The sequence below is a fragment of the Dromiciops gliroides genome, chromosome 5, assembly GCF_019393635.1.
Source record: "Dromiciops gliroides isolate mDroGli1 chromosome 5, mDroGli1.pri, whole genome shotgun sequence".
Taxonomy (NCBI): domain Eukaryota; kingdom Metazoa; phylum Chordata; class Mammalia; order Microbiotheria; family Microbiotheriidae; genus Dromiciops; species Dromiciops gliroides.
Window position 1 is genome coordinate 206946781 of NC_057865.1, and position 11315 is coordinate 206958095.

At 38.4% G+C, this 11315-nt stretch overlaps 1 protein-coding gene across 1 annotated transcript in view; it reads right to left on the reverse strand.

Annotated features, from left to right (window-relative positions):
- IRAK4 (interleukin 1 receptor associated kinase 4) overlaps window positions 1–4396 on the reverse strand; it is a 61048-nt gene extending 56652 nt beyond the window's left edge. Inside the window, 1 exon segment of the mRNA XM_043967627.1 lies at window positions 4224–4396. Within this exon segment, the coding sequence (XP_043823562.1) occupies window positions 4224–4396 (173 nt within the window).
- Between the last annotated feature and the right edge of the window lie 6919 nt (window positions 4397–11315).

Below are 11315 nucleotides of genomic sequence, written 5' to 3' on the forward strand. Positions count from 1 at the left end.
TGTGATTGATTGATGCAGAAACTATAAAGATTGATTCCTTTTCTCTTGGGACATAAGATCATTCACAAAACCAGTAAGAAAAATATATGAAGTCACTTAATGATGTTTTTGAGTATGAGATATACATTACCAGTGTTCTGACTCATATTCATATACACAAAGTTAAGGTGAGAAAAAGTGAGAGATTTTAAAATATTTTGACCCAAGGATTTCTACATTTGCTGATATCTATCTAATTAGCAAAGGCTCTACCAAAAAAATAAAGGAATGGACAGAGACCCTAGCAGCACAGAAGTTCCATGAACAGGGAGTTTCCTAGAGAATCCATGCAAAACAAGAGAACTAAAGGTTCCTACATATTTTTGTTTTCAAGCTGTCCTCATCAACTGTATAGTCTGAATTGTCACATCCACCACTAGGTGGAAGTCAAGTTTTAATGGCTACAGTTCCAGCCAGGCTAGAAAGGATACTTCTAGCTTGCTATATGTACAGCTGGTACACTCAGAATTGAAATGGAAGGCTGGAGATAATTGAATCATGATCATAACCTAGAAACAATACTTGACAGTTACACATTACTTATTGGTATACAAAGAACTATACATATTTTACTTCAATGAGCTTCGCAACAACACTGTGAAGTAGTTACTGCAAGAATTATTACCCTTTTTTATAAATGAAAAACTAAAGTTCAGGAACAAAGAAATATTTACAGGTTTTATTTACATTTTATTGCTTTCCTTCTTATCCTAGATTTCATTTTGTTTGTTGAAGAAGCATTAAATTTCATGTAATCAAAATAAGAATATACCACATATCCTTAGCTGTTAAAGAAATGTCATATTTGTCTCCAATCTTTTCTTAATGGTATGATATTTACTATTCAGGTTAAATCCATTTTTAATTTATTGGTATACGGTATTGAGTTAAGCCTAATTTCTGTCAGAAAGAATATTTCCAATTTCCCCTTGCAGTACTTATCAAATAGAGAATTCTTTCTTAAATAACTCATGATTTGGGATTTACTGAACCTTAAGTTATTTAGTTCCCTTATTTCTGATTCTCTCTAGCTTGTTTCATGCTGATGTAGTTTATGAAAATAACTGACTGCATCAGGAATGATGGAATTTACCTGTGGAATTTCAACCCCCCAAATTGCGTAGCTGGCAAATAGGACTGAAAAGTTAGTATCATGATTAATGAAAGTAAGTCAAAATGTTGCACTTTGGATTATGTAATCATAGATTTAGAAACAGAAAAAACCTTAGAAGCCATCCAACCCTTTCATTGTATAGAAGAAAATACCCAGATTAAGGCCCAGAGTAGTTAAGAGTGATATGCTCAAGACCACACAGCTAATAAGCCTCAGAGGTAGGATCTGAACACAGGTCCTGTGCTCCATAGCCAAGGCATTCTCCAGCTTTTTTAGCTATGACAGTCATTAAAACCAAGTGGTGGGGGCAGCTAGATGGCGCAGTGGTTAAAGCACCGGCCCTGGACTCAGGAGTACCTGAGTTCAAATCCGGCCTCAGACACTTGACACTTAATAGCTGTGTGACCCTGGGCAAGTCACTTAACCCCCAATTGCCTAAAAAAAAAAAAAAAGTGGTTATGAGACAAATATGGTGCTGATACCCAAACCAGGAAGAGCCAAAACAGAGAAAGAAAATTATAGACCAATCTCCTCGATGAATATTGATGCAAAAATTTTAAATGAATACTAGCAAAAAGATTTTAGCAAAACAGCACAAGGATCATACACTATGACCAGCTGGAATTTATACCAGTAATGCAGGTCTGGTTCAATATAAGGGAAAACTATCATCATAACTGACCATGACCATATCAATAACAAAACCACAGAAATCATATTAGCTCAATAGACGCAGAAAAGGCCTTTGGCAAAATACAGTACCCATTACACTAGAGAGCATAGGAATAAAAGGACCTTACCTTAAAATGATGGTAATATTTATCTAAACCATCAGCAAGCATTATCTGTAATGGGATAAGCCAAGAAGCCTTCCCAATACAAAACAGGGGTGAAGCAAGGATGCCCATTATCATCTCTATTATGTAACATTATACTAGAAATGTTAACTATAGCAATAAGAGAAGAAAAAGAGAACTGAGTCAAATTTATCAGAAGTCATCCCTCAGTTGATATTGACCAAAGGATATGAACAGGCAGTTTTTCAGACAAAGAATCACAAACTATCTATATAGTCACATTTTTTTAAATGCTCCAAATCACTATTGATTAGAGAAGGTAAACTCTGAGGTACCCACCTCACACCTATCGGATTGGCTAATATGACAAAAAGGAAAATGTTAGATGTTGATGGGAGTGTGGGAAATTGGGACCATTCTGGAGATCCAAACATTCTGGAGAGCATTTGGAACTATGCCTAAAAAGCATAGTTTATCCATGTTAATACCACTGCTAGGTCTATATCCCAAAGAGATTTTTTTTTAAAAGAGGAAAGAACCTATTTGTACAAAAATATCTATAGCAGCTCTTTTGGTGGTTGCAAAGAATTGGAAATTAAGGGGAAGCCTAATTGGGGAATGGCTAAACAAGTTGTGGTAGATGATTGTGATAGGATACTATTGTGCTATAAGAAATGATTAGCAGGATGATTTCAGAAAAAGCTAGAAAGACATAAAGGGATACAGAGTGAAGTGAGCAGAACCAGGAAAGAACACTGTACACAGTAACAGCAATATTTTATAATGAAAAGTGTGAATGACAGCTATTCTCAGCAATAAAATGATCTAACCCAATCCTAAAGGACTCATGATGAAAAGTGCTATCTGCCTCCAGAGAAAGAACTGATGTCTGAATACAGACTCAAACATTACTATCTTTCTTTCTCTTTCTTCCTTACTTCACATCTTCTTGCATCCAAATTGACTAAAGTGGACTGTTTCTACATGTTTGCACATAGTATAACCTATAGCAGATTATTTATGTCTTAGGAAGGCAGTAGAGAAGGGTCAGAATTTGGCAAAAAAATTTTATATATATTATATGTATGTCATGGGGTGCAGAGTACCCCTAGAATGTTCTCTGGGGAACATCAAGGAATCTTCTCCTTGAAAAAGTAACCAGAGGACAGATAACACTAGAGAGATAGTGGAACCAAATCTGACTGAGCTAGCTTCGGATTCCCACCCTTCATTCTGGTCTCCCTTACCCAGGGAGATAAAATTTGGGTGTGGCTGCGGCCTTTGTGTTCTGAAGAGGGATCTATAGCCACCCCCTCACCCAAATCTTCTAGTCACTACCAGTTGGGAGGATGGTCCCTCCACTCCTCACCCAATTCCCCCAGCTAATCCATCAGTGGGGGATGGTCTCCCTCACTAACGGAACTTTCCACAGTCAAATGGTGATCCCCTCCCCACCCATCAGTCTTCTATAAAAGTAGATTTGGTACTCTGAGCCAATGCTTTGTGCCTATCTCCCCATGAGAGGTCCAAGGATTCTTTCATGGTTTCCCTCCCCCCCACCCTTCCCTTCCCTTGCTCCTAAATAAACTACACCTTATTCTACCCTACTTTTGTGTGCAAGAGGGGTGTAATTTCTTTAAAGAGGAATTCCTAAGAACCCCAACCCCCAACCCCAACCCATACCCCATTTTCTGCTATATATATATATATATACATATATATGTATATGTATATACATATACATAATATACATGTATATGTATATACATACACCACACACACACACATATATATATATATATATATATATATATATATATAAATCATTCTTAGCTCTAGGGCCAACAAAATTTACAAAGTAGAGTGGGCCAGCGACTGGAGTGGGCTTTCTGTCCTTATTGTCAACCCTAAGAGGTGAAAGAACAGTGGACTCGAAATCAGAAGACATAGGCTCTAGCACTGATTCTTACAACTAAGCAGTTGTATCTCTTTGGACAATTCAACAAACATTTTAGTTCTTACTGTGTTCAGGAACCTACTTTAGGCACTGGGGATGTTATAGAGACCAAAAAATGACACTGGCTTAATTTACCTCATATAACTAACAATCTAACAAGCCATTCCCAAAATTGTGAGATTAGTATAGATGAAAGCCCAAGGTAACTGAAGCATTTTGTAATTCCAAATCTCAATTACGGAGAGAATTTGGAGCTAACTCTGGCTAAAGCAACAGCGCAGAAAGTGACCCGGAAGTCAAAAGGTTCTTGCCTAACTTGCCATTTGTTTCTGTACTTCCGGGCGGCAGAAGGAAACACAAGGTCTTCAGGCTCTGATTAATTGGGATTAGGCTCAAGGAGCAGAACCTGAGCATCGGAAAACGCCCAAGTTCCCCGGGGATCTCAAAGCCCTTCTGAAAGCTAACCAGAAAATCCGGGGGAGTAATCATATTATAAGGGTGGGGGAGGCCGCGTTATTCTGCAGGCTTGAAGCAGCGCAGCAGCACGGGCCGGCAGCCGCAGGGGTCACCGGTACCTGAGCTCTGTCTGCGCAGCCGCCATGAGGAGCCCAAAGAAGAGCCAAACACCGGGAGGACTGGAGCCGCGACCCCGGCGAAGGATCCCTCATTTTCCCCTTCCGCAGGATTGGCTCCAGAAAAAGCTGAAACTTCACTCCTAAGCAGGCTGGCCCTGCCCTCCGGAGGGAGGCGCCTTTAAACCACAGCAAATGGCAAAAATCTCCCAATCAGATGGTTAAAAACCACTTCCTTTGACGCGGACCCAGGCATGCGCGCAGAGAAGACAGTAGGCCTGGGCTTCCTTTCCTTTACGTCTGCCCGCGTGTGTTGCTTGTTGTGTCGGCAAGTGAATACTGCTTTACAGGTTTATAGCAGTTTGGTCGGCCTAAGTAGTGGTAGCTCTAGCCAGAAGTTAGAAGATAACACTTGTGGGTAGGATAGACTAAAAAGATACTCCCATTTATATAGAATTATTAGGTTAACAATCTCCTCACCCCAAAGCAACTTGGTGAGATCTTTTTTGTAAATATTATACTTTTACACACTAGGAAGCTGAGGCTCAGATGTTGAAATAAATTGCCTGTGGATATGTGCCTGGTAACTGGAAGCCAGGACTCAAACTCAGATCTTCTGATCCAAGCCCAAAGTTGGTTTAAACACCATGGTTGCACACTTAAACATACCAATCTCCAACCCTCACAACTATAACACATTCCTTTTCTTTTGCTAACCCCAAGTGTTCCTTTAGTGCCCAGTGAAAATCTTTTGTCTCCTGTTTAATATTGTACTAAGATTTTTCATGGTTCTCTTGAGCTCTAGCCTCAAATTTCTAATTATTGACCTCACATTTCATCCTGGATGTCCAATTCAGAAAAATTATACACTCTTCGGACTCCCTTATTTTAGGTTTTATTATTTTTCCAATTGGTATTTTATTTTCTCTACCATCCCTCCCCTAAATTAAACAATAAATAAAAGCAAAGCCCTCATAACAAATGTGGATAATCAAATGAAACAAATTCTCAAATTGGCCATGTATTCTCGAATTCTACATTTTAAATCTGTCACCTCTCTAATAGAAGGTGATTAGCATATGAAACTACCATCTTTGGTCTTCTGGATTTGTGATTTGCTTTGCACTCCTTTAGCACTCTACCATTCTTATTGTACTTAGCAAAATTAAAAACAATATCTTCACTACTAGACTGTTTCTGAAGGACCATGTGTGGTGCAACATTGTATCTTTTATGATTATGTTGCACAGATGTTAAATATTTGGTGAATGAATGCTCAAATTTGTATACATTTTTTGTTTTAAAAGGACAGGCAATTTGTAGAAAGAACCACACTGTCTTTGGTATGTATTATTTAAAAGCCACTATTATAGAAATGATGTAAACAACTAGTACCATTATTAATTTGCTGTAATTTTTCCCTTTTAGCAAGGAGGAACAGATAAGTTTGCAAGAAAATTGCCACAGCTGTTTTTATATGAATGATGTGGGATGGAATTAGGGTCAAATTGATCGTGAGTCATCCCAAAAGAATTATAAGACTCAGGGACTGTGAGTGACCACAGAGAGAGAACCAGAGAAGTGGAAAGGTATCTCTGGAATATGGAAAGAAAGACAGTTCTATTTATAGTGTGGATAAATTGATTATCAGTCTCATAATAATCTCCACCTTAGGGAGGTACATGGGAGGGTTTATCCTAATTTGGAGTTCCTGGGGGCTTGAGCCAGCTCCAAAGGCAGGTACCTTTTTCCCTGGAGGTGTGTTTTTCTGGTTTATGTGTCATAAGGTGAATCTGGGGACAAATTTGGCCTTTACTGCGCATGTCACTTTTTGATTCCCATGTCTAGTTTCAAAATATTTTCATTTATCAGTTTGAATTTCTATACCCTGTCAGTGTATCATTGTTATAGTCAAAGTCTCTATGACCTGCCTCTTTATGTTCTTGTTATGGGATGATTAATGTGGGTAAGGAGAACTAGACCTTGACTTGTATGAATGAATACGCCATGTCTTAAGTTATTCATTAACTGGGGTCTGAATTCCTTCTAGAGCTCATATCTAAATTAGAGCTTGGGTCTTAGGTTGTGCTGGTTAACCCCTTTGTTTGCCTCCTACATCATTAATATAAGGACTCCAGGAACTTACTATCGTAATCTGAATAATAATTTCCCCAAGCCTTTGAAGCTTGGTAAAAACATTTGAAGTAGGAACAGTATGGAGCACTTTTTCTTTATATTCAGAAAACAAAATAGTTCATACCTTCTTCTGTTACTTTTATCAAGCTTTCAAGGGCACCCTGCTATTGCCACAAAACACATCAATGGACCAGGGAAATTATTCAACAAAAGAAAAATTTCCTTTGAAATTAAAGGAGAGGGGCAGCTAGGTGGCACAGTGGAAGAGAGCACTGACCCTGGATTCAGGAGGACCTGAAGTTCAAATCCGGCCTCAGACACGGACACTTATTAGCTGCTCAACCCTGGGCAAGTCACTTAACCCCAATTGCCTCACAAAATTAAAAAAAAAAAAGAAAGAAAAGAAATTAAAGGAGAATATTTATTTGAGGAAGAAAATATACAGGCATATAGTAGGAAGTTGGTGTATTTTTAGGGATGTAATGTTCTGACAGATATCAGAACAATGATACATATAAACAATTTTCATTTTTAAATCTCTGATTAAGCTTCATTAAGTATAAAAATAAACATTTGGTTATAGTGAAAATATAGCCTATTTTTTTCTCTTGCTACAAGTTCTCTTGCTTTCTTCCATAACAAGGTCAAGTACATATTGTTAAAATAAAAATTCTTTGTTTTGGATTTTGCCCTGATTTTTTTTTTTTTTTATGGGGCAATTGGGGTTAAGTGACTTGCCCAGGGTCACACAGCTAGTAAGTGTAAGTGTCTGAGGCTGGATTTGAACTCCGGTCCTCCTGACTCCTGGGCCTGTGCTCTATCCACGCACCACCTAGCTGCCCCTTTTGCCCTGATTAATGATCCAAAGCAGGAAAAGAATTAAAAGGTGTTTATTTAAAAATATGTCAAGGTAGCAACATGTCAATGGACTGATCACTAGAGATCAGCAAGAGATTCAGATGGAGTCAGCTTTTATGATAACTGTTGTAATGAATAAAGACAATTCGGATAGGTCCACATCACAAAAGGAGGTAGGCCATTGCATCTCAATTCCTCCCCAATTGCCTGTACATACTAGCTAACAGCTAGAAGTGCACTGGGTACTTGAGAGATAAGGTCTGGTGTCATGTTAGCCCTAACACATGCACCGGTTTAAACTTAACTTGGCTTCTTCACTTAATCTAGGAGGCATGGTCCAGAATCCATCCACCTGAGGCCTAGCACAATTATTGATGGTCTATGCACCACAAGATGTGGTTGGTAACCTTTCCATAACATTTTCATGGTGTCATCGTGGACACATAACTAATTTGGCCTTGATCCAGACATATAGTGGTAAAAAGTGTTAGTAATGTCATAATTGTCTCAATTTTGCATTGCGTATGAATATGAGTATCCTCCAAAGGGGGGCACTCCAATATGCTGTATATATGAAGTTTAAATTTGTTTTATATATTTTGAAGAACTTTCATTATTTAATTTGAACATTTTTGGTAAAATGCTATGCTAAAGATTAATGAAAACCCAGCAGTTCCAGAGACAACCAGAATCCAGAGACAGCCAGAATCCAGACTAGAGTCCAGTTCTCCTGATGACATCTCAACCCTCCTCTGAAGACAAGGACTTTAAATGGACATTTTTGTTTTTGGTTTTTTCCTTTTGTTTGCTATATACATCATCTGTAATATGTATTTTCCCTTTCCTATATGTTATTGGTATATTGTTTGTTAGCATTGGTTATGATATTCTGTTATTTTTAATTTATTTATTATTATTATTGTTCCATCAAGGAAACACCCCATGTTTTTTGATGAAACAAAGATGGAGGATGTAAAGAATTAATTATTATTTGAGGTTTTTATGACCCCATCTTTTGGCTAGAATTCTAAAAAAGAACCTTGGTGTGCACTGGCCTCTGGGGCTCCCCACACAGCATGGTGGTACCCCACTGGTTGTAGCCATTGCCATGGCGCTGGTACCTCACGTCATCACCACTCACCATCGGCAGTCGTGGGCTAGCAAAATTATAATGATTGGAAGCCTAGTGAAGGTAGTCATGTGACTGTCAGAGCGGCCAGCCAATTGGCTGGAGCTATGGGTGGTCCAGCTGGGGTTCTGCTGAGAAGAAGGGATTTTTCGCCATTCTAGCTTGAAGCTGGAAGGCGACAGGACGCTGCTGTGTGTTCTCAGCTGATTCCTGGGTGGTTGTGTTGTTCAGGTTGTATAATTTTCCTTTCACCATTTTATTTCCTTTCCCCTACTGATCCTGTTTGTATTTTTTTAAGTTAGTTCTTGTTAAATAAATCCTGCTCTGTTTTGAGGGAGGCTGTCGGTCTCCTTCCTTGCATCTCTGAAGAATCTCTAAGCTCCTCTGATGGACTGGGTGATGGAGAAAGCTAAAACTATCCACACTGAAGAAAGAATTAATTGTTATTTGAGGTTTTTATGACCCCATCTTTTGGCTAGAAAAAACCTCAAATAACAATTAATTCTTTACATATCTCAAATATGTAGAGAACTTTATCAAATATAAGATAATATGATTTATTTCCCAATTGATAAATGGTCAAAGTATATGAACAGGCAGTTTTTTAATGAAAAAATCAATTTATATACAATCATACCTATTATTGTCCCTTTGTATCATTTTAGCTAATCTAATAGATGAGATGATTTCTCAAAGTTGTTTTTATTTGCACTTCTCTAATTAATAATGATTTAGAGAATTTTTATATGACTATAAATAATTTGATTTCTTCATTGAAAAACTGCTTTTCATATCCATTTATCAATTGGGGAATGACTCATATTCTCATATTCTCTTTGGTTCAACTTTTAATTTTTGATCAGCCAAAAACAATGTCCCAGGAAATGTGTCAAGTCCTAGGAATACACATACAAGCAAAAAGAAAGACAGTTCCTTCCCTCATGGGACTTATATTTTAACTGGAGAAGACAACACATAAAAGTAAACTTAAAAAGTGGGGAGGTGGGGTGGCTAGGTGGTACAGTGGATAAAGCACTGGCCCTGGATTCAGGAGTACCTGAGTTCAAATCCAGCCTCAGACACTTGACGCTTACTAGCTGTGTGACCCTGGACAAGTCACTTAACCCCCATTGCCCCGCAAAAAAAAAAATGTGAGAAGGTACTACATTTTTTTGTAGATCACCCTATGGAACTTTTTTTTTTTTAATTTGGTGAGGCAATGGGGGTTAAGTGACTTGCCCAGGGTCACACAGCTAGTAAGTGTCTGAGACCGGATTTGAACTCAGGTCCTCCTGAATCCAGGGTCGGTGCTCTATCCACTGCACCACCTAGCTGTCTCCAACCCCCCCCCCCCCCAATGGTACTTTTTTATGGGATATATGTGCATGTGTGTTGATGGGTTTTTTGTTGTTGTTGTTTTTTTTAATATGAAAAGGAAGGTACCTGTCCAGAGTTCTGTTAGAAAAGTTTGGAGTGCAGTCTAGTAAGAAATGAAGATGTAGCTGGCCTAGATACTTTACTTAAATGGAAGTTCTGGGAGAAGTCATCCAATAAGAGAGAGCAGCCATAGAGGAAGAGGGTACTTTGAAGGTATGAATTTTAAAAAGCTAGACTGATCTTCAAGGATAAATAAATAAAGAGGTTTCTGGGGCATCCTATTGAAGTCCAAAGTGTAGCTGCTGAGAAATGAAGACATGGCTGGCCTTGCTAACCTCCTTAAATGGAGGTTCTTGGTGAAACAATCTGATCATAAGGAGAGGCTCTTAGAGGCAAAGGGTCCTTACAAAGTGTAATCAACAATCAGTCTATGTATTTGCTTCCCTTTAGGTCTGAGGAGAAAGTATTATTTATCCTTTATTCATATATTGCTGTACTAGCTTTATGTGGCTATAAAACTGTCTAACCCAAAAACTTGTGTAGAGGTCATACTAACCTCAAAAACACTCTAGGGAAGCCAGATAGTTGTAAATGTTTAGCTCTCACCCAGTGCTTGTTTTGGATCCATCTAAAGCTTGTGTTTTGTGTTCCCCAAATTATATTGATTTACCTGCTGATGTCCATCTCAGACTGACATTTTCTTGGAGACTACCTACTACTACCTATGTGAGGCCATTCAGGCAAATGTCCTTACACCCTTGCCTGAATTCTATATAATGTAACCTCACAAAGACTCATGGAGAGAGCCACACCTTTCTGGCTCTCTCCCTACTTACAGACCTAATAAATTTCTTTCTAAAACTATTTCAGACTTTGGGTTTTATTATTGCAAACACTAGGTCTTGCAGTGAGAAAGAAACTGATTTTTTTTTTTTTTGGTGACTTGCTCAGGGTCACATAGCTAATAAGTGTCAAGTGTCTGAGGCCAGATTTAAACTCAGGTCCTCCTGACTCCAGGGCCAGTGCTCTATCCACTGTGCCCCCTAGCTCCCCTCCCCCCACCAATACTGATTAATAAAAATCTATTTAAAAACAAAAGAATGTCAGTAATCCTGAAGAAAGCACTTTCAACTGAGTGATGTGGTCAAAAGCCAAACTTCAGACAACAAATGTAAAGTTTTTCCTAGGTGTTTGCCTATGAAAGGGAGGAGAAATACAGGATAAAAATTTGAGAGGATAACAAGACCAAATGAAGCTTGTTTTGTTTTGTTTTGTTTTGAATAGGGAAACAGTGGATAGATACATTTGTTAAACAGTGGGAAAGGAACCATAAGGG